The sequence below is a fragment of the Salminus brasiliensis genome, chromosome 20, assembly GCF_030463535.1.
Source record: "Salminus brasiliensis chromosome 20, fSalBra1.hap2, whole genome shotgun sequence".
Classification (NCBI taxonomy): domain Eukaryota; kingdom Metazoa; phylum Chordata; class Actinopteri; order Characiformes; family Bryconidae; genus Salminus; species Salminus brasiliensis.
Genome location: NC_132897.1, coordinates 7546529 through 7570518, shown reverse-complemented (window position 1 = coordinate 7570518; position 23990 = coordinate 7546529). Strand labels below are relative to the sequence as shown.

Here is a 23990-nt window from a genome sequence, read left to right as displayed (position 1 = left end):
ACTTTTACATTTCATAAAATTACTTAACTTCAACTAGGCTATTTTGAGTGTTGTTTATTATTATTATTATTATTATTATTATTATTATTATATATACGTTTTTAGCACTTGGTCAGTGCTATCATAGTGGAAAACCTCCTGTTTTTATACAGCAACATAGGGAGTCCCCATGTTATTGTCTGGTCTCCATAGCACTGTTTTCTTTAAGGAGGATCATGAATGACTCTTAATTATGACTTAGACTTCATCTGATGAGGCAACTTCCTTTTTTTTTCTTTTTCTTTTTTTAAACCCTGTTGCAATGTAGAGGGCGTTGGTGGAGGATTACCGTGTTCATCAAGTTCAGTACTTCTGCTCAGGAAGTTTAATTACTGATGCACTGTTTAACTGTAGCAGTTTATTGTTTTGCATTTATTTTCAGGTCCATGAAAGTAACAGTGTAATTATGCTAATCATGATCCTTTGAGGCAGCAAAAGGACGTTCAAAGGCTGCATTGTTCTTGCTAAGTAAGGACACCTTGTTTGTGATGTTACTGATATTTTAAGCATTGTTTGCATACCTATATCACCATACCTGTAGTCATTTCAATAATAAACTGTGTGTGGTTGCATCCATTAAATGTCAAAAGTTTGTAGACACCTGTTCATCCAACATTTATTTGGGAGAGTTTGTCAACTGCTTGCTGCAGGAGCAGCCTCTTTTCCTCTTGGCTTTACACTAGATGTTGGAACATTTGATTGCATTCAGCTGTGAGAGCTTTAGTGAGATGATGCTCTTGCTCCTGATGATGGTTCAGAAACACCAACCCAACCTGCCACAGTGGCCAGTGTGTAGGGGTTTTATACCCCTGTAGTAGACACCAGAGGCTTATTCTGTTGGCAGTGCTTTTCCACAGAGGTTGCACAAGCTTTGTGTGCACAGTTGAACACCTGTGTCAGCAATGGGTGCACCTTAATTGGTAAATGTTTTCTTTTTAGGAGTGTCTGGATAGTATTGGATATATAGTATAGTTTTATATTTTGGAAATGTTCGATTTCTTTGCAACACCAAACAATTCTAACTAAGAATGCATTGGGTCCATTGATGTACTATATGGGCAAAAGTATTAGGACATCTGCTCATTCATTGTTTCAAATCAGGGTGCCTCCAAAATCAAGGGTACTTTTTTTTGACACAGTCTCCACTAGTGTCCATCATGCTGTGAGGATTTGATTGCATTCAGTGACAATAATGTTAGTAAGGTCTGTTGGATGATCACCACCACCACCACCACCACCAACCCCATCTCATCCCCCAACTCCTCCCAGAGAACACCATTCCACAGCTCCACAGCTCAATACAGGAGGACTTTATACCCTTTATTTGCTCCAGAGAGTCCCATTCTATTGGTATTACTTATCTACAGGGACTAGACAAGTTGTAGGGCAAATTGTTAGCAATGGGTACAGCCTAAAGTAGCTGAATGCGTTCATTAGAGGGGATGTCCACAAATGTGGACATATAGTGCATTTCTCTATTAATATCCATTTCAATGTGTTCAGTATCTTCAGTTACAGTGTTGCTGTAATATCAGTGATTTAAATGATTATGGTTTTTAATATCAAAAGAAATAGCTGTTTTGTTAGCTATATTCATTCACAGCATAAAAGCTCTTTTATTGACCAGTGCAGACTTGTGAAGAAGCCATGCTAAGCAGGATGTGTTTGAAACTGAAAAACCTGTGAGGTCAGTTTGTGATTTTATGAAATAACTAGAGAAAGTTTGCTGAGAATTTAAACTCGAAGCACGAGCTGGGCACGTGTTTTGAGCCTTTTGTGGATTTGGCTCCAGGTCCATGTAAAAATCAATTACGCTGCAGTATCTCCTGCTGCTCTCCATAAATGACCAAATGTGACCTGTAACTCAATCTGGGGAGTGGAATCTGGACTTCTCTCTCGTCCCAGCAGAGAGCGGCAATCCCAGGTATGATTTGGCTAGCTTGTACTCTCTACACAGCTAATCTGAGCGTAACATGGGGTCTTGTTATTGCTGGAATGCCTCATTCTGGATTTCAGAAAAGCTCATGGCAAATCAAAACCTCTACAAGCTAAGGGTGAGCTATGGGTGAAATGCTTCTCTTGACCCTTATATTTGAAGCCCAGGGCTTAGTCTAGCAGTGTTGCAGGATTTTCCTGCTTTGTGGGATTGACTATTGGCTCAAAGGAATTAGTTTGGCAGGTGAACACATTTGCACAGTTTCACCCCTAGCCCCAGTGTAGTCCATCAGCCAAGACCTGTTTTTGTGTCTGCAGTTGGTGTCTTTAGGTTTGCACTGGAGTTACAAGGCTAAAATAGCTATGTAATGGAAACAAACAGCCCAACAAGTAGTCTATCATTCAATTGTCAGGCTAACACACAATATACACAGATCAGCCATAACATTAGCACCACTTGCCTAATGGTAAATAGGTCTCTCTTGTGCCGCCACAACATATCTGACCCGGGAAGGACCTCCGACGGTGTCCTTTGGTGTCTAGCATCGAGGCGTTCGCAGCAGATCATTCAAGACCTGCCTGATGTTTTGGAGATGTTCTGGCCAGAGCATCTAGCCATCATCATATGGCTTGCTCATTTTTCAGGGTTTTTCACTGCTAATATTTTGGCTGATCAGTGTCTTGAGCCCTCATCATTCTCCATACTTCGTTTGAGGTACGCACATGATAATTTAGGCATGCAGTTAGCATGATGCTAATCATTTAGGTGTAGGGTTCCATTGCTAGTTTGATGTATTGGCCTCAGTTATACAGTCAGGAACATAATTATTTGGACAATGACACAATTAGATTTTTCTACCCTCTGTATACCACCAGATTTATAATGAAGCGATCAAAGCATGACTGAAGACTAGCTGTTTAGCCGTTTCACAGGCCCAACAGTAATTGGACAACTAACATGATTATAAATGTAATTATTAATACTTTGGCGCCAATGACTGCCTGAAGTCTGAAACCCATGGACATCACTAAATGCTGAGTTTCCTCCCTTGAGATGCTTTGCCAAGCCTCAGTTGCTGCTTGTTTGATTGATTAAGTTTAGGTGGCTGACTCTGCCAGTTCCGAATTTTCCATTTCTTTGCTTTATGACGCTCTTGGGTTGCTTTTGTGGTATATTTTGGGTCATTATGTATCTATACAGTGAAGTACTGCCCAGTCCTACCAAACCTAAGCAGAAAGTAGAACATACTTGCCTCATAATTTATCCTGATGCTTCCATCAGCAGCCGCATAACTAATAAACACAAGGGACCCTATACCATTGGCAGCTATACTTGCCCATGCCATAACAGTGCCTCCACCATGTTTGACAGGTGATGCGGAACGCTTTATCTGTTCAGAAAAGATGGAATGCAAATTCAATACTTGAAATGAACTAATAATAATTAAGTTATTAAATGATGGGTCAAGGCTTCATTTCAAATCCATTGAGGTGACATACAGGGGCTGAATTACAATTGCACTTCTCACTGTCCAAATACTTATGGACCTGACTGTATATTAGCCTCCGCTTTGCACACCAAATGTCTCAAATGTCAAATTTGATCTCCATTTCTCTGGACCAACATGTTACAGCCTGCACGTCAGGCTTCTGGGTGTAAATCTTGGCTTCTAATGTGTTCCACACTTAAAGCCTGTACCAGCATTATGGGTTGGTGTGCTATTAAGGCCTGGATAAAGCTGTGTTGAGTTCCACAGTGCTGTTCGTTGTGCAATCTGTCTAAATGCTGGCGTCCCAATAAAGTCTGGTATGTGACGGCAATTAATTTCCCGGGCTATCTGCCGTGCTACGGTCATGAGGAATTAGGCTTGTATTAGCGCTGGCCATGCAGCTGGGACACATCGAGGTAGTGTTTGGTTGAAGAGAATTCCCTTCAAGTGCTTTCATGATGTGTGCAGAGCCAAGATTCTTTGGCATTCTCACAATTAGGTTATGAGAGGCATAATAAAGCAGGAATGCAGCTGAACAGACTTAAAAAGCTAAAAGGCTCTCAGTGCCCTGACACAGTGAGCCCCTTTTAGTGGCCAGTGGGGGTCACAGTAAAGCTTCAGAGAAGCACAGGAACTATGAACATGTTGAGAGGAAATGCTTTAAATAGTGCAAATGCCTCTGCAGTGAACCATGGGCGTGAGGGTGTGTGAAAAGAGGGAGAAGGAGAGTAAACAGTGGCCATGGGTTTGCTTGGTAGAAGAGGACAAAAAGGTGTGGTTAAGGTCTTAGAATCAGGTAGGATGGCCAGCAACACTGGTTTTGCTCCATGTATTCACGCTGTTTGGGCCAAATTCTGACCCCAAATCGAGATTCATCAGAACAGACTACGTTTCTCCAGTTTTTGAGGGTCTAGTATTGGTGAGCCTGTGCCCACTGCAGCCTCAGCCTTCTGTTCTTGGCTGACAGCCGTGGAACCCAACATGGTCTTCGGCTGTTGTAGCCCTTCCATCTCAAGGTTGGGCGTGTTGTCCATTCTGAGATGTTTTTCAGCTTAATGGAGTTCCTGTACCCTTTCTACCAGCTCGAACCCGTCTATGTTCCCTGCTCTCCCTTACTTACTTACTTACTTAACGAAACGAGACGAAACTTTCTCAAGCCTAACGGTTGAAGAGGTGGGTTTGAAACCGGGAGGTCAGTAGTTTTGATTCCTTGCACCAGCAAGCAGGCTATTGGGACCGGGAGAGTGAAGGGATGTCTCTTTTGTCTTTCTCCTCCTTCAACATTCATGCTTGAGATGCCCTTAAGCAAGGCACCTAACCCTCAATTGCTCCCCAGGCACTGAGGTGACTGCGCACTTCTCTAGGGATATGGCTTCGTGCCCCGTGTGTGTGTGTGTGTGTGTGTGTGTGTGTGTGTGTGTGTGTGTGTGTGTGTGTGTGTGTGTGTGTGTGTGTGTGTGTGTGTGTGTGTGTGTGTGTGTGTGTAACGTAAACTCCTTATGGTGCAACCATGGCTCAGGGTTCAGGCTAGCGGACCTGGTGGTCACTAATACAGTATTTTAGTATTTAAATGGTCCTGTCCATTCTCCGCCCACAAACACATTCTTTCCCAGCGAGGGTTGTGAGCTTGGACGAGGAACATGCATACACACACACACACAAACACACAGTCATGCAGTGCTGATGTGGAGTTATGGACTTCCTGCTTACACGCCTCCTGCCCCCACACCCAGCCAGCTTCCAGCTTACTTCCCCTCTTTGTGAAAACCCATGCTTTTAATACATGCTCATGTGCATGCACACGCACACACACACACAAAGACTTGTAACCCGACACACACAAACACATGCAAGCTGGTACTTTACTCATGGATATACAGTAGCTTTGACTATCAACTCTAAACTACAATCAAGCAGATGTAGATTATTGTTTTGAACTGCTTGTGTGTATAGTGTTGAGTCTCAGCTGTAGAAAAGCTCCTATATCCTCGGATGACAGCCGGATCGGTCTAGTAACAGGTCTAGTAAGGGTTTACACGATAAATCTCCTTGGCAACCAAATAGACAGTACTTTCCCATATAGGGAGTATATGCTGTGGTCATTTGCATTTGGGCCATGGCGGGGGTGGGAGTGGTTGGTTGAGAGTGAGACAGACTGTTTCACTTTCAGAAATATACACAAACACACGTGTGTGCGTGTGCATGCCGCTCTCAGTTCTGTTCTCATGTGGGGAAGTGAGGTAACTGTCCACACAGGCCTTCAGGCCATCATCCAGAGTCCAAATACTCACAAACTAGTAAATAAACAGGAGGAGGATGGACTCTCTGCTCCTGTGTCTGACCTCTTTCCTTCTTTTTCCTGTATTTCTCTCTCTCAGGTTTATCAGAGGAGTGTAAGGTGCAGACTCCAGCTTTCACCGATGCAGTGCGGCTCTATCGGCAGGCCCGCGGCCAGTATGGCACCTGGGACATGATGTGCGGGGTTCCTCCTCAGGTAACACACTGTAGGGTGAAGCTAGCATGTCCTTCCTCTGAGTCATATGAAGCACAATCACAGCTTTTTTTTCAGATAGCTAAATGGAGGAGAACTTTCTGCCAGGTCTGTTACATCGGCTAACATCCTGCCCACACACAGAGGGTGAGGCTTGTTCTGAGTCCAGCCCAGTTTGCTGATTTCCCTGCTCTAACAGACCTACTTAACTTGGCAATTAACAGGCAAGCTGAATCAGGTGTGCCTGAGATAGAAAAGCTGCGATCACGAGGCGTGGTTCATGTAGCAACCCTTATTCCAGTAACTAGTGGAGTCTGGAGGTGATGAGCTGATCTCCAGCAGCAACCACAACATATTGTCGGCGTCACATTTCACCAGCTTTGACTAGAGTATCTTTAGTGGGCTGGGGGGGTGTTAAAAAAAAATGCTGCATTTTTACAGTTTTGGGGTTTTAGAAGTGGCCAATTTTCCAGCTCTGTTTTGCTGGATCTTCTTTTGAAGGAGGAACAGTGTTTGAGGTTCTACTAAGCCAAGGACAATACGGTCAGACATATTAACACCCTTTATTGTTTTTTCGCCTTGTTAAAGGGTTTTTTGCATTGTTGTAGATGGTTCTTTGTAGAACCTTTTAAGACTGTTTCCATAATGCACCCTTAATTTAGTGGCGTCAAAGAACCCTTTCTTAGTCCTATCTTAGAAGCCTGTTTGCTTAGAGAGTAGCAAATAAATGTTACTGATGTGTTTTAATGAGAGTAAAATTGCACTTTCACTGTGACGATACTGCTCCAATAACAGTGTATAATTACTTAATACTTAATAAATAAATGTCTGATTAATTGATTTTATTTATTTATTTATGTTGTTTAATGCAGTTTCAGTATATATGTTGTGATGTGCATATTCAGCAGCTCTGTATATCTGTGAAACGTGTGGGGGCAAACAGGTTTTTATACTGATAATACTATAAAGGTCTTTCTAATCAGGTCATAATAGGTTACAAATAAATGCCATTACAACTCCCATTGACCCACTTTTGCCAGCTTGGGCTTTGTAAAGGCCTTTGTCAGGTGAGTGCAGGCTAGCTGCAGGGTGTGGCCCACTCACTTCTATAGAACTGTGCTGGTTTTTTCTCACTGGCCTAATCACAAATGACCCTGATACCATCTTTGTTACCAGCATATAGCCTACCATATACCTGTCAGAACACCAGCTCATGTCTCTGAAGGGCTGACTTTGTAGTGTGAGGAGGTGTTATTCCAAATAAACGGGAGTTTATTCCAAAAAAGGAGTTTAACGGTGGTGATGCACCACAGGCCCTGCCTCTTTCTGCATTAGCAGAAGTGAAACTTTGCATGAGTCATTTAGTGTTCCTTTCTGAGCTAATCTTGCCCAGATGGGCCTCAAGTGCCACTGACCTAATGCATCATACCATGAAGTTTGACTAAAAGTTTATTTATGTCCTACAGGGTGGCTTTATAGGTCACTTCCTCTTATTGTACAGGGCTCAGAACTGCATACTGTTAGAAGGAACTGCGTATTCCTACTGCCTCCAGCAGGAGGACCGTTTGGCTGGTACCTACCACACTGAGGGAGTTGGGGTTTAAAGGTGTGGTTGGGATGGTTGTGTGAAATATTGACACAGTGTGATGATCATGTGATCATGTGAACCGCTGTGAAGTGTATGTTGGAGTGTTCACCTCTTTAGCAACATTACGGAGTAATTGTTTGAACAACTGAATTCTTGTTTCCAAGGTTTTTGGGATTTCCAATTTCCACCCACTAGCTAAGACTGCCCCTATTATACAGTGCTACCAGTGCTGGGAGGGTGAAGGCTAGCATGTGCTTCCTCTGAGACACGTGAAGCGCCGTCACTAGTGTCCCTCTTGCACGGTCCCTCAGTTTGCAAGAACGGCCATCCCCAGACGTATACTCAGTAACCTTTTCTGGGAGCTGCATGGAGTGTTATTTTGCCTTCATTGAGTATTTTTGTAGCCAGGAAAACTATTAACCAGTAACTGTAGTATAACACACCTGTGTGGAAGATCCAGTCACTTGAGACGCATTCTCATCACTGCACTCAGGGGGTCTCCATTACACTAATTGTAAGACTACTAGCACCAATGCCTGATTCTGAGGGACCTCTGGTGAGTCGGGTCAGTCAAGGGGGTAAATAATTATGCTTATTTTAATAATATCTTTTTTTTTATTTATTTAATTGATATTACTTTCTAAAAATCTGTTTTCACTTTGACTTTAGAGAGATTTTATTTTTTAATTTTTTATTATAAATATTTTATTATTATTATTTCTATTTTTTTTTAAGCCAAATTACATTATTAAAGCAAGACAATTGGGAAAATACTTTTTATAGGCAGTGTGTGACCATTGTTAAAGGTCATTTTTGTGAAAAGACTGTCTAAAATTATCTTATAAAATATGAAATGTCAGGAAAATTGGAAACCTTGGAATTCTTAAAAAAAAAAAGAGCCCATATGTTGCAAAAAGTTCAGACAAATTGGTGTCAGTCAGGTTCTTCCTTGTCTTTACCATCATTATGGAAACTGCCAACTGAATGATTTATTGAGGTGTTAGGTCAGTTGACTAAATGTGGCCGAAACCTGCTCTTGTGGTCACATGCTTGCTTGGAATGTACCAAACTTCATGCTGGTCAGACTGTCTTGGTCTGGCCAAGGCTGCCTTCATAAGTGAAGGTTTCGAATCCGTGTGTGACTTTCTTTTCCTTTTTTTTTTTTTTTTTTTTTTGGGGTTGAATGGCATTTTTTCCTTGTGGCATTGAGCAATGTTCTTTCAGCAAAGCTCTCAGGCATGTTTGCTCCTGCTCTATGGGGGTGTGTCATGGACAACACAAGCATCAGGTGATTTGTATTTCTGAAAGTACTGGAACAAAATACTGTAGTTTTTTTTTTTTCTTCTTCTTCTCAAAACTAGGCTGGATTTACAAGTGATATAATGAAAGAAATGGCCGGTACTAAAGTCATAGAAAGATTTGAGGGGCCTGACCGATTTTTATTTGAATAAGGTTTCCTTACACATATCAGTATTTTTCCGGATAACAAAACTCTCAGACCATTTAGGCCCTGGGTCATAGGCCGCTGAATGACCAGTCACTCAAGCAAAGTATTCAGTCAGCCTGCTGTTGGAGGACCTGAGGCTAAGGGAGAGGCTGTAGGAATGCATCAGTGAAATTAGCAGGGTAGGACTGAAGGGCTTTAAAAGTAAAGAAGTTTAGTGAGGCCCAATGTAAATGATTGGGGTGTAACAGTACGCAAAAGTCTATTGTGCAAGTTGCAGTTTTTCCCTTAGTGCTGTATACCGCCTCCCTCATGTAGTTGGTGCAGCCTGTAGTGTGTTAATTAAGCACTGAAGTGTAAACACTAGCACATTCAATGTGTTTATATCAAATCCACCATAACTACAAGACTACAGTTACCATAGCGATACTCCTCAACCACTCCAATTCCCACAATACCATGCAAATCCAACGACTTGGTTTCCGCTAATGGCGCTTTCTGTGGATTCTCAGTGCGACTGCGTGCATCGACTACACAGACCATTACACGCCTAATAAAGAATGAATCCGAAACAATCTGAGAAGGGTCCTCAAACACACCATTTGTATCCCCTAAAAATGAAGGTTCTCCAAATGGTTCTTTGAGTGGTTTTTATATATTTAGGTTCTATAAAGAACCATTTTTGTAATAGAGATGTGAGGGAGTGTGAAGAACCTTCTAAAGGTCTAAAGAAGCATCGCTTGATGTCTTGATTTAAAGGTTCTTTACTAATTTAAAAGGTTATTAAAAATAATTAGCGAGGCTCTAGTGAATACCACATACCACTCCACGTCATTCCAGAGGTGTTTGATGGAGCTCCATCACTTCAGAGAACACAGTGGTGGGGGACTTTATTATACCCCTCTAGTCAGTGCTTGGCCTTCAACATTGTGGCCTCAGGCTCATGTGTGGTCTGATCCAGAGCATCCAATTCATTTGGCAAAGCCCTTCTATGGAGATACAAACTGTGAATTGTCTATGGGTGCACCTTAAGATGCTTACTTACATTTTATATATATATATATATATATATATATATATATATATATATATATATATATATATATATATATATATATATATATGACCCATGAAACCTTTTCAGCTGTTTGAGATTCTGTAGTTCTTTTGTGGAATCAGACCAGCAAACCTTCATTCCCCATGCACATAGATGGGCCTTGGGTGTCCATAACCTGGTCACTGGTTGTCCTTCCTTAGAGCACTTTTGGGAAGCACTGACCACTGCATACCAAGGCACTACATACCAGAAAAGCTCCACAAGATCTTTTGGTTCTTTTCCAAGCCTCTGACTGTTCACTTGCTGCCTAATATGTAGATCCCAGCTCCTAACTGGTGCCACTGTAACCAGATAATTCACTTGACCTTTGCTGTGAAATATCTATTTATTCTGATTATATAAAGAGCACTACAAAATAACTCCTGATCTTACGAGAAGTACACAATAGGTGCCTGTATGTAAAGGTGTGTGAGGGAGGAGTTCAGGTGTGGCCTGTTCTCGGTTACCTCAGTCATTACATAACTTTGTTGGCAGGATGACACCTTAGTAATGCAGACCTCAGATACACGCTGTTATCTTCCTGGAGTCTGTGGCTATAGGCTGTGACTGTTGGTATCTGTGTGATGTCTCGGGGCTGCAGGCAGTCTGTCACTGTCTGACCTTCTTTGCTGTCTAGAAGGAACAAAGCATGATGGGAATGAATCACTACGGCCTCTAGACCTGCAGTAGATATCACAAACTCTTGCTTTCAGCTCATGGGTTCGTTCATGCTGCTGTCTGGACCTGTCTGGACTGATGTTGGCTCAGTCTCCGAGGGAAAGGTTGTACAGTGTGAAGTGTCCTAGTGTTTGGGGGATGTTGTGGTTTTATTGGACCTGATTTGGAAAAGAAGTTTAAAGGATTGTTTGGAGGATGTTGCTGTAAGTTAAGAATACATGAAATTGTGGAGTCTCCAAGGGCAGGATTAAGAAACACTGGGCAAGAGCGTAGTGCCCTTGTCAAGACTGGTCTTTGTCATGTGCACACAAACGCATTTCAAAGGCCTTCCCTTGAGAATAGGGGTGGGCAGTTCTGGTTCTGGAGGGCCCGGTTTCTGCACATACTTTTCCTGCTCAAGCACACCTGATTCAACTCCCCTGTTAATTACCAGGGTTAGAAGGTCCGTTAGAGCAGGGTAATCTGCAGACTGGACTCTGAAACCCTCAATTCTGATGCCATGCTTTGTAGTTTCTGGTACAAAACAAGGACACACAGTGTCACTAATTCAAAACATATATATATATATATATATATATATATATATATATATGTATATATATATATATATATATATATATATATATGTATATATGTATATATGTATATATATGACCTTTCAGCCAAGAAGTACACAGTACACACACCCAGAGCGGTGGGCAGCCAACTCCAGCGCCCGGGGAGCAGAGAGGTTAAAGGGCCCAACAGTGGCAGCTTGCCGAGCCCGGGTATCGAACCCACAACCCACATTTATATAATTATAATATTTAATATGGAACCAAAAAAGGCTTCAACTCTTACAAATCAAGGGTTCTTTGGCGTGTCTTATGGTGTGCTCTGCCCTAATAGTCTTGACTACAACACTAATAGGATGTGAACATTATAGCACCAATGCTAATGCTGCTTCTAATGTGTGTGTGTGTGTGTGTGTGTGTGTGTGTGTGTGTGTGTGTGTGTGTGTGTGTGTGTGTGTGTGTGTGTGTGTGTGTGTGTGTGTGGTTTCAGATCCTGGCTAATCTGGTAATGGAGAAACTGCTTCCTGAGCTGAGGGACCTGATCAGCCCTCGTCTGAAGGGCAAGCTGCAGGAGAGACAGAAAAACTGGATACTGGTAATGCCCTCCCGAGAACACAGCCAGTAGTTTTGGCATTTCGCTGATGTTTACAGTACTTTTTACAGTAACCTTGCAAATGTCTTATCTTCAATATATTGTTATCCTATTCCAACTACCTAAGACACCATAGCAACCACCTGGGATACCATAGCAACTGCATAGCAACCACTAAGCAACATAATGGCAATCACATGAAATGCTAAATGAGTAATTACCTTTCAATAATATAACCTTGATATTGCAAGTACTTAACCACACCATAGAAAGCAAAAGGAATACGACTAACTACAAAGACCACTTGGCAGCGCCATAGCAACCACCTAAGATACCTTAGCTACCACATGGCAAATGCCTGGAACTATTCTGGTTTTCTTCATTCTAGTTAGCTTCTAACATTGATTTGTGTGTGTGGTCAGATTTCAGATGCAGTGTATGGTTTGGTCCAGAACCAAGCCCAGTTACAGTATGAGGCCATTGTGCAGAGCTGTGAGGCAGGGCGCCCCCCTCTGGAGGCCTCCATACGCACAGATATGGACCAGATCATTACCTCCAAAGAGCATGTCACCAGCAAAGTCAGAGGTAGGTCAACACAAAGGCCCACACAGACTCACTCTCACACACGCATGCATATAACATGCATGCACACACATACACAAACATGATCACTTACCTAGCCCTGTCTCTGTTGTCTGGTAAAGCCAGAGTTCAGAATTGACTGTGCTTTCACTTTCAACATTTGTCCAATCTTCCGAATCTGAGGATCCAGCTTTAGATTGTCATGAAGATCTCTGTTTTGTGCTAAGCCAAACGAGAGCTGAAGAACTGAAGTCTGTAAACAGAAGGCAGGAACCAAAGGGAAGCAACTTAAGACCACAGACAGAATTCTTAACTGAGTCACTAGGGAGGGCTATGGTTCCCAATAGTTCCAAACTACAGCTCCTGACAGTTGCAGCACATTGTATCTCTCACCACGCTCTGCTGATAAAATTCCACATAAAATCCAGGTCAGAAGTCACTCCTAACGGGCTCTTCTAGCAGAGTTGAGATAATGGGCTGGTTTTACAGACCCACTTGGAAAACAGTAAATCATCTTGGCTCAAAGCCTAGGTTGTTTTATTTTTACGCAAACGAGAGAGGGGGAGAAAATACCAGATGGGTTGGTTGTTGCAAAACAGTTTCTGTTGAATTCAGAGCATCAGGTTAAGGCATTACCTCAGCCACAGTATTATGCAATAAATGTCCGCACGGAGTCTAAAACAGGTTTTGGCCTCTGGTTTCAGATTACACTTCTTTTAAAAACGATCATTTAAGACGCTCTTGGCTGGCTTCCCAGACCGGGATTAAGACTAAGCCTGGACTAAATAGGATTTAATGGTTGATTACAGTTGGCATTACAGTTTAATCCAATATTATGTTTAATACAGGTTTATATAGGTTGGAGAAACCAGCCCTTTAATAGCAAACATCTTACCTTGGCTAGCTAGTCATTAGTATCTGTAATGTCGTATCTAAACACTTGCTATGTGTTTGCTTCCAGCTCTGGTGCTGCCCAAGGCAGAGAAGCTCCTTAAGGTCAGTATTCAGCCCTATATCAGCTCCATCCTGGAGGCTCTGATGGAACCCACAAGTCGAGGCTTCTTCGAGGTGCGTGATGTCTTCTTCAGGGAGCTGGTGGACATGAGCAAGAACCTTCTGAACGGTGGAAGCAAAGAGAAACTAGGCGAGGTGAGGAAGACTGTCCTGGATGGAAGGTTCATGTTCACATGTTCACGAGAGTGTTAAAGGAAGGATATGTGCACTCCATGGACAAAAGCATTGGGACACTTGCTGATTCATTTATAAAAAAAGCAGGATACTTTTAGTGAGGTCGGGAGGTTTGATGATCACCACCCCACCTCATTTCCAACTCCCCAGTCCATTCCAGAAGTATTAGATGGAGCATTATCCATCATTCCAGAGAATACTGTTCAACTGCTTCACAGCTTTATGCTGGGGGGCTTTATGACCCTGTACATTCTGCTCCAGAGGGTCCTGTTCTTTAGTAGTACGTCTCTACAGGGACTAAACGTGTCTGTGTCTGTGTCTGTGTGTGTACATACTGGCATATCTGTGTCAACAATGGGTGCAACTTACTCAAAGTAGCTAAATGCATTCATTGGAAAGGGATGTCCACAAACATTTGGACATCTAGTGTATCTTGCATAAGTGGAAATTGTTTATAAGGAAGTTTCCCTGAATTGACTCCGTTTCCTACTGAAGTTTCTCTGAACACTGCTTTCATTGGCTGTCTCAGTAGAGGGGGTAGTATTGGGTATGTGGCTTTGAGTGGTCGTGGCAACCTGAACAGTGGTCTTCAATAAATCTTTAGGATAATGGTTAAGGGTCTTTTCTGTGTACACATCTAAAAAAATAGGGGGCTTCAAATGGTTCTCTGAGGGATGTAAGAGTGTGCGGCCTCTAATAGCATAGAAACTCTAATGGCGTAGTAAAGAGTACACTTGCTGATATTGCTCTTTCCTTCTGTTCTCCAGCACATGGAGAAGATCTCCATGCTGGCCTTCCACCCAGTGAAGATGCAGGGCTGCTATGAGAAGGTTGAGCAGCTGAGTCTGGAGGGCCTGCAGCAGAGGTTCGACGTCACCAGCCCTTCTGTTTTCGTCCAGAGAGCTCAGATCCTCATGAGGGAGGTGAGTCTGTAAAGAAGTGCCCCTACCCCACTACACAGCTGCACACTGCCAGCCTCTGTCAACAGCAAGCTGCGACCGTTCTGTGAAAATAAAAAAAATAAAAAAATTAATCAGCACTGAATTTGAACTATTTTGGGAATGTGATAATTTGAGGTCGACTGCCAAGAGTTTTCTCTGTAAGGGGAGCGGGGGCTCTCTGAGCAGCAGATGGTTTGAATAAATATAAGTGTCTTTACTGCATATCGTGAATTTTTGAGCTCTTTTGCTTTAGATTGTGGCTTGAAGTTGTGTTGTGCATAAAATGCAGTACCCTGTGAAAAGGCTTGCTGCTGTTGTGGTGAAGGGGGCGGACTCCAGTTACATGGGTTCTGTCTCTTTCAACGGTTAACAACCAAACTGAGCCAAATTGGAACCAAGGTCCACACAAAAATCTTGTTTCTCTGTTTTTGCTGTTTTTACCATGACATACCCTATATGTCCAAATGTTTATGGACACCCCTTCTAATGAATGCATTCAGCTACTTTAAGTTGCATCCATTGCTGACACAGATGTGCAAATTCACGCACACACAGCTAGTCTGGTCCTTGTAAAGAAATATTGCCAATAGAATAGGACTCTCTAGAGCAGATACACATGAACCTTTTGGCAGGCGTGGGCTGGAGGGGTGTAAAGCCTCCCAGCATTGAGCTGTGAAGCAGTGGAACTGTGCTGTATGGGATGATGGTGGTTCTCCATACAGTACTTTTTAGGATGAGTTGTGGGGTTTGGGATAAGGTGATGCTCTTGTCACTAAATGCATCAACAGCATTGCTGGTCCAAAATCTAGTAGAAAGCTTCCTCTGAGCAGTAGAAACAGTTACTCCAACAAAAGCAGCAAGAAACAATGAATGTCCCAATACTTTTGTCAATATAATATAAAGTAAAACTGGTAGTTGTGTTTTTTTTTGTTTTTTTTAAAAAAAAGCTGAATGCATTCGTTAGAAGGGGTGTCCACAAACATTTAGTTATGGTGTATGTAATGTTTGAGTGCTAGGGCTAATATTGTCTGGGAAAGCCTTTGTTGCAGTACTGAACGAGCCTGTTTGTTGCAGCTGTTAGTGACCGTGTTCTTCTAACTATGGATTAAGCTTTTGTTCTCTTCAATTCTGAGTCCTTTTAGCGAACTCACTGATTCACTACAATCAAACAGCCTTTTATTGGAACAGGGGGGAGTGGAGACACAAGACCTAACATGTACATTATCAGAGCGGGATCAGAACTTTCTCACAAGAAACAGTGTTATTGTGGGGAGTTTGCCCCCTGGTGGTCGACATGAAGAAATGTCACCATTTAGTACATGAATAAAAATGTCATCAATCAGCCATAACATTAGCACCACTGACTGGTTAAGTGCAGAACATTAGATGATAATACAGGATCTACAATGGTGGTGGATATGTTGGGTAGCAAGTGAACAGTCAGCACCTTGAAGGTGATGTGTTCCAAAGCCTAGGCTGCAGCTTCGGTAGGGCGGGTCATCGGTAGGACTGCCCAATAAAAGCTAGTTCTTGATGACCTATTGGTCACCCAACTGGAACAGTGTGCTAACCAGGCTGCATGGCGATATCACCGGAAAGGTCCCTGCTCTGGATGCTCCGAAGGGTTCTACACTTTGGAACAGCCTTATATGATATGGCGTCCGAGAAATGGCTGCAGCCTAGGCTTTCGAACGCGGCTTTTGAGGTCAGGGCATCTCTAAACATCAGGCAGAATTAAGCCTGGTCTTGGACGGTCTTTAAAATAGCAGTGCCCATGGTGAAGAAACGTTACATGTACATTCTTCTAGACCAAGTCTAGACCTGCCTGTAGACAAGGTTTCTGACAGAAGAGCTGCTCTTGGCTGGGTATTTTTGGGTTGTGGACCTGGTATGTGGTATTTTTGGTGTGTGGTATTTTTCAATGTGCGAGCCAGACTGCGATTTTTATTCCGGGTAGTGTTGGACCATGATGAAATACTGTTGATTACCACCATCATAAAATGTTCACAACATTATCAGATGATAAACTAGTCATTTTAATTGGCTTCTAGGGGATCTTTTTTTATTTAAACCCTACTCAAATTCTCCATTTGTATTGCAGCAAATGGATGATGCAGTGTACACGTTTGAGCAGCTTCTGCACCAAAGCCTGGAGGGTCAGGAGGAGGAGGACCTCTGCAAAACCATCCAAAAATGCCAGGATCGGGTCATCAAGGTCAGTCAGAGAAGAACATCAGTGTCCTATAACTCTTTAAAAGTACATATACTGAAAATGTTCATTTTCCAGGAGTGTTTGTCAAGCTGTCAAATGTCTTATCTTTGTAGAAATTTGACTATGACAGCAGTACCGTACGTAAGAAATTCTTCAGAGAGGCCCTTCTTCAGATCTTCATCCCCTATATGCTGAAACAGCTCTCTCAGTCATGCTCTGCGGTAAGACTTTTAAGAACCAACTGCTATGGAAAAGCATTACATGTTTTATTGCATGCTGGAAATGCAGTATATCGCTTTTCTCCAAATGCTAAACACATGTTCCGTCTGTAGGATCTCCCTCAGTTCCAAGAGCTGATCTTTGAAGACTTCTCTCGATTCATTCTTGTCGAGAATATCTTTGAGGAGGTGGTGCTTCAGACAGTCATGAAGGACATCATGATGGGTAAGGCATTTACAATTGCTTAATACATTTATTGACTGTTGCTACGGTTTCATTGAAACTACCAGGAGCTTGTTTTCCCTTTTAGTTATTCAGCTACTGTAGGTTGCACCCATTCCTGACACAGATGTCCAAATGCACACACAAACACAGTTTGTCTAGTCCCTGTAGAGAAAGTATTGCCAATAGAATAGGATTATACCCCTCTAGTCCACGCCTGGCATTAGGCATGGTGCCAGTAGGTTCATGTTTATAGAGTCCTATTCTTTTGGCAATAGAGTAGTATCTCTGAAAGGGATTGTGCTCCATCCAATACCCTTGATTTTATAAGGAACAGTAAATAAGCAGGTGTCCCAATACTTTTGTCTATATAGTGTATGTTTCTATCCCCCTTTTGAGGGTTTTAACTCTTCTCCATCCTCTTGTTTCCAGCTGTGAAAGAGGCTGCTGTTCAGAGACGGCACAACCTTTACAGAGACAGCATTGTGCTGACCAACAGTGACCCTAACCTGCACCTGCTGGAGGAGAACCCGCCCATTGACTGGGCAGGGGAGTACGGAGGAGAGAGGGAGGAGGTGGATGGAGAGCCTGGTGGTGACGAAGGAGACACAGTGACCCAGAAGAGGCGCAGGATGAAGCAAGTGGTCTCTATGATCCAGGAAGATGGAACGGCCACAGCGCTGTCCTGCGTCGAGGTGCCTGGGGTGGAGGACATCCCTGAAGAAGAGGGCGATGGTGACTCGGACACCAAATCCACCTCAGCATCAGAAAAAGAAGTAGCCAGTGTGACCAGCGTGCCACAGGAAGCGCCTCTTGCATTACCCAATGGAACTACAGGAAAAGAAGAAACTGCAAATCCCAGCATGCAAGAGCCGGTGCCAAAGTCTCCACAGGATCCAGAAACCAAGCTGGCCATAGAGAGCGCCATCCAGGAGATAGAGAACGCAGTGCAGGAGGAAGAGAGCGAACAGAATGGAGAGCCTGCAGCTTCTCCAGAACCAGAAGAAACCTCCTCACCTGCGGAGCAACCACTGACCCTGAGAAGCGAGAAGGTGGAGCCTGCAGCTTCAAGCCAGAACGAGGCACCAGCAGAGCCAGCATCAAACCAGGAGGACAAGACTGGGCCTTTGAACCCTGAGGAGCAGCAGCAGCAGCAGCAGCAGCCACCACCAGCGAAGGCAGAAGAACCAATCGCACAACCAACGCAAGAAGAGCAAAGCCAGGAAGCGGTTGCCGTGGAGACCGTTTCAGAATCCCGCTCAGAACTCCAGCAGACAACCGCCGACAGCACCTCGCTTCACCACAACGACAGCGGCTTCCAGTCACCTGCTAATGAGGTTGCCGAGGAGGAGGAGCCTCAGGCTGCCATGGCAACAACGGAAACAGAAGCGGGGGAGTCGGGAAAAGAGAAGCACAGTGACTCTGAAACTGGAGAAGAGGATGCTGGGAAAGGAGCCGTCCCGGCAGCATCACAAACATAGATCACTAATGAAATGTGTGTATTTTGAGAATTCCATTGTTTTAAATAGTAAACTTCAGCCCACTGCTGTGCTTCGCTCCGCTCCACTCTACTATAGTCTACACTCTGTGATTCAAGTGATCGCTTGACAAAGGAGGGTTTTATGGTGTTTTTCTTTGTTGTTTATTTGTTTGTTTACACATAAACTGTTGCGCACGCTTAACTTGGACGGTTGTGAGTCCTTTTTTGATTCACATATCTCATATAAATGAATAAAAATAGGTGTCACATTTCACTTTTTTGCACATATGTTAATGACTGGGCTCCGTCATAAGCGTACCATTGTACACAAATGCTCCTACTATGCCATGTCCTTCTAATTCCCTCCAATAATTCCTCACTAATTGTTTTATAGCCATGCTTTACTGCTTTTTTGCTGTTCACGATTGTGTTGATGGTTAATATTCTTCTGCACGATGCTGAGAATACAGAGGTGCACTCTTGCTATAAAAAAGGAAGAACCACATTTGGTTTGATAAAGAACCATTTTGGAAAGAGAGGTGAGCGTGTAGAACCTCTTAATTGGAAAGAAACCATTACATCCACTTCTTTAGATCTGTAAAAGGTTCTTCTCCTAAAAGGGGGGTTGAATAGGGTGTGCTCGAGCAGGAAAAGCACAAAAAGTGCACCCTGTGCGTGAAACTGGCCCTCCAGGACTGGAATCGTCCACCCCTGTTCTATGGCATCTCTTAAAGAACCCTTTGTAGCACCTTTATTTTTAAGAGTGTGGGTTAGATTTGACAGGAAGACTGCTATACTCAACACTATACAGCCGACTCCATACTGGTATGCCTTTAAATAGTCTGGTATGGTGTGTGTGCATTTTAATTTACAGTCTTTATTGTTGTAAGCCTGTTGTCGTCTGCCTTGCTTGACTTCAGGTTTAAAAACACTGAATTTTACTTTTTCTATTAATTTTTCTATTTTAACTTTTGTTCAGTTCGACTTCTCTGGCAATTCCTTTGCATAAAATGATGCTAAAATACAAGTGAAGTGAAAATGTCTTGCCTATAATTAAATATTGGATAGTAAGCTATGATCTTTGCCTGTGCCCAAGCCCCAAGCTGGAGCGAGGTGGTCGCTGGGAGATGACAGCTGTTTTTGGTTTGTTTGAACACTGCCAACAAATGCATCTTTTTTTTTTTTTTTGGTTCTACACACCTTGAAGTGATGACCACCATTTCCCTGACCACACTATAACCCTGGATAATGTCTTTTGCCTTTGACAGTTGTGCATGATGCGCTCGTTTTAATTCCGATTTCCGTGTAAACTAATGGGTGACTCACCTGCTCTCTGCAGTAGTGTGATGACTGACCCAGATGGACGTTGGGCAGACCACCAGTCTGAGTGGCCGTAGACCGTAACCTGCAAGTGTTTCCAGGAGGGTTCTGTTGTATTTCAAATTGAAATGACAATCAGTCAAGATTATTGATGTGCTGGTGATATTTGAACCCGGGCTTTATACGACTGCACCTCTCTGGCTAGAACATTTTTCCCTCCCTCTTCATCTTTTTTTTTTTTTTTTTTTTTTTTAAATATTCTGTGGCATGACTTCAGTCTGTCTGCATATGCAGTTTCAACCATTTTTGTCTTTTTTTTTTTATTTATTATCTAATGCACTTCATTGCCTCTCAAGGTTTTATGTTGCATTGAAAATTATTGGTAATAAATCAGTTAGATTTGACCTTTGTTTCAGTCATGTTTATTGTCCTATCTCTCGACTCGTACAATTACATTTACGACATTTAGCAGATGCTCTTATCCAGAGCGACTTACAAAAGTGCTTTGCTATTTACCCAAGAAAGACCTTAGCTAGTTAGAATAGACTAATAGTTCAAAGATACCTCTAAGCTTTAGACATTACTAAGCACAAGTCAATAAGGTGACCGTAGTAGTGCATGCGTGTAGTTCTGTTTCCTATTGAATCATTGTGCCATTAGAGGGCACTATAATCCTTACTTCAGCATCCTCATGTTCAGCGTTCTCACGTCCATGGATGGTTTTTGGTACAGTGACCAGATTTAAAGGGATATAAGCGAAGACCTTCCTTTTCAAATGAATCCTACAGTATTATTGACCCCCTTTTTTTTTTTGGTCATGTTAGAATAAAGATTTCACTGTAGGCCTACTGAAGCTTATATGTGGTCTATATGCATTTTGAGAATCCCCACGTATACTGAATAATATTGCATTGTGACCTTTATACAGATGGGGTACAGTGAAATCATTCTGATTAAAATGATGTACTGTAAAAACCCAACTTAACGCAGAAAGGCTGATCACACACTAAGGTGTATTACTCAGTAAATGCAGGGACTTCTGTACAAACTGGAGGGACTATTCTTTGGTAATAGTAGTTGGCCAGTGAGCTGTAGGCTGTTTGAAGGGTTAAAGATGAACTCTTAGTTTTGTTTCTGTAATCTAATCTGTTTTTAATCTTTTTTTAAAATCACTTTAGTCCTTTAAGGGGTAACATTTAGAATGTACAGTATATTTCCATAAAACAAAATGAGTGCCTGAAAATGTGCCTTATACTAATGTTAATGTTTGCTTTATTAGTTTATTAATTTAGTCAACACAAACGTAGGCCACAGTGCTTTATAGTGTCCGAATATAACTGTCAATTCCCAAGCTAATATTTTGGCCTACAAGCACACCAGCCATAAGCTAACCTGCCAGCCCCAGTAAAATAAGACTTGTTGTATGGTTACATTCCTGATATGTCATTTAACTGTGGTTTGTTTATTGTATGTGAAATTTCTTTAGTCGTGAACTGTGAAATGAATTTGCTGCACATTTTCTAAAGATTGCATGTCGGTGAAGATTCATAGAGGGAGGGATTGAAAACAAAATCTATTGGGAGTGGAAATAGATATATACCAATGAAATTTGACTCTTACTAGATATGTGTACCTCAGGTTTATGTGGCCAAAGGGGGAAAAGTTAGATAGTGTGTGTCTGTGTGTATTTCTTTTTTTGTGTTTTTTTTTTTTTTTTTTTTTTTTCTTAAGTGATTTTGGATCATTTTACTAGTCTAAATGTTGTGTGTGTATGTATATATGTATGTATATATGTATATGTATATATATATATATATATATATATATATATATATATATATATATACAGTCATGCCCGAAAGTATTAATACCCCTGTCAAAGTTTGACTTAAATTTACTTTTATTTAACTAGAAATTATATTTTTGCCTGGAAATGACACAGGCATCTCCCAGGAGATAACACGATGATGTACAAGAGGCATCATTGTGGGAAAAAATATTTCTCAGCTTTTATACACATTTGAACAAAAAGTGGCATGTCCAAAATTATTCATACCCTTCTCAATAATTAATAGAAAAGCCTTTATTGGCTATTACAGCAATCAAACGCTTCCTGTAATTGCTAACCAGCTTTTTGCATGTCTCCACTGGTATTTTTGCCCATTCATCTTTAGTGATGAGCTCCAACTCTTTGAGGTTCGAGGGTCTCCTTGCCATCACCCTGATCTTTAGCTCCCTCCACAGATTCTCAATTGGATTCAAGTCAGGACTCTGGCTGGGCCACTGCAAAACATTAATGTTTTTGTCTGCTAACCATTTCTTCACCACTTTGGCTGTGTGTTTTGGGTCGTTGTCGTGCTGAAATGTCCACCGGTTCCCAAGGCCAAGTTTCTCTGCAGACTGCCTGATGTTGTTGTTGAGAATCTTGATGTATTGCTCTTTTTTCATGGTGCCATTTACTGCGATCAAGTTCCCTGGTCCATTGGCTGAAAAACACCCCCAAAACATTAGGTTCCCACCACCATGTTTGACAGTGGGGATGGTGTTCTTAGGGTTGAAGGCTTCTCCTTTTTTACGCCAAATGGTGCACACATCATTGTGGCCAAACAATGAAATTTTTGTTTCATCTGACCATAAAACAGAACACCAGAAGTCTTCTTCTTTGTCCAGATGAGCATTTGCAAAGGTCAAGCGGGCTTTTGTGTGCCTTTTCTGGAAAAGTGGTGTCCTCCTTGGCCTGCGTCCGTGGAACCCAGCAGTGTGCAGTGTCCGTTGAACTGTCTGCCTTGAGATGTCGCCACCAGCAGAGTCCAGATTCACCAGGATGGCCTTGGTGGTGATCCTTGGATTTTTCTTCACCTCTCTCACTATTCTCCTGGCCAGCACAGGTGTCACTTTTGGCTTCCGACCACATCTTCTGAGATTTTCCACAGTGCGGAACTTCTTGTATTTTTTAATAATACTTTGCACTGTAGCCACTGGAACTTGAAAACATTTTGATATGGCTTTATAGCCCTTTCCTGACTTGTGAGCGGCCACAATGCACAGCCGCAGGTCCTTAGTGAGCTCCTTTGTCTTAGCCATGACTGTCCACAAACCAACTGCAGAGAGCTGCTGTTTTTCTCCTGTTGAGTTGATTAAAACAGCTGTTCCCAATGAATCAGGGTAATTAGGATGCTTTAAAACAGCTTGGACTATTTGGAATGGTATAGAACTTTGGATTTTCCCATATACTGTGACAGTTTTCAAAGGGTATGAATAATTTTGGACATGCCACTTTTTCTTCAAATGTGTATAAAAGCTGAGAAATACTTTTTCCCACAATGATGCCTCTTGTACATCATCGTGTTATCTCCTGGGAGATGCCTGTGTTGTTTCAAGGCAAAAATATAACTTCTGGTTAAATAAAAGTAAATTTAAGCCAAACTTTGCCAGGGGTATGAATACTTTCGGGCATGACTGTATATATATATATATATATATATATATATATATATATATATTATGCACAAAATGTAAAAACAACAAAAACATTTCCTACAGCAATAATGAGCACATGCTTTGGTTTTAGTGAGTAGTAAGTCTTTACATACTACATCAAAGGAGCGCTGGCAATGACACATACACACATACACACATACACGCCATATCACAATGTATTGCTTATATAGATTTATTCCCATGTTCATTTTTCTAATGCTTAATTTCTAATTGCCCAGAAAACCCCTATTGCCTGCATTGTCCAATAGTTTTGCCCAGGGCTGTTAATATACAGCATTTATTATAGGATTATTATAGTGTGTTTAGTACGGTATAATAGCTGTAATTATACACCATGTATTGTCCAGTATAATGCATTATTACGCAGTATGTACTGCACTGTATGACAGCAGGTATTATACAGTATGTCTAGTAATCC

General features: G+C 42.1%; 1 protein-coding gene across 1 annotated transcript in view; it reads left to right on the top strand.

The window, feature by feature from the left end:
- niban2b (niban apoptosis regulator 2b) overlaps nt 1-19943 on the top strand; it is a 44918-nt gene extending 24975 nt beyond the window's left edge. The window contains exons 6-14 of the mRNA XM_072664842.1: nt 5843-5958; nt 11806-11910; nt 12330-12492; nt 13451-13638; nt 14445-14600; nt 16720-16833; nt 16944-17051; nt 17163-17274; nt 17704-19943. Coding sequence (XP_072520943.1) covers nt 5843-5958; nt 11806-11910; nt 12330-12492; nt 13451-13638; nt 14445-14600; nt 16720-16833; nt 16944-17051; nt 17163-17274; nt 17704-18752 — 2111 coding nt within the window. The 3' untranslated portion in view covers nt 18753-19943. The remainder of the gene's footprint in view (nt 1-5842; nt 5959-11805; nt 11911-12329; nt 12493-13450; nt 13639-14444; nt 14601-16719; nt 16834-16943; nt 17052-17162; nt 17275-17703) is intronic.
- The last annotated feature ends 4047 nt before the right edge of the window (nt 19944-23990 follow it).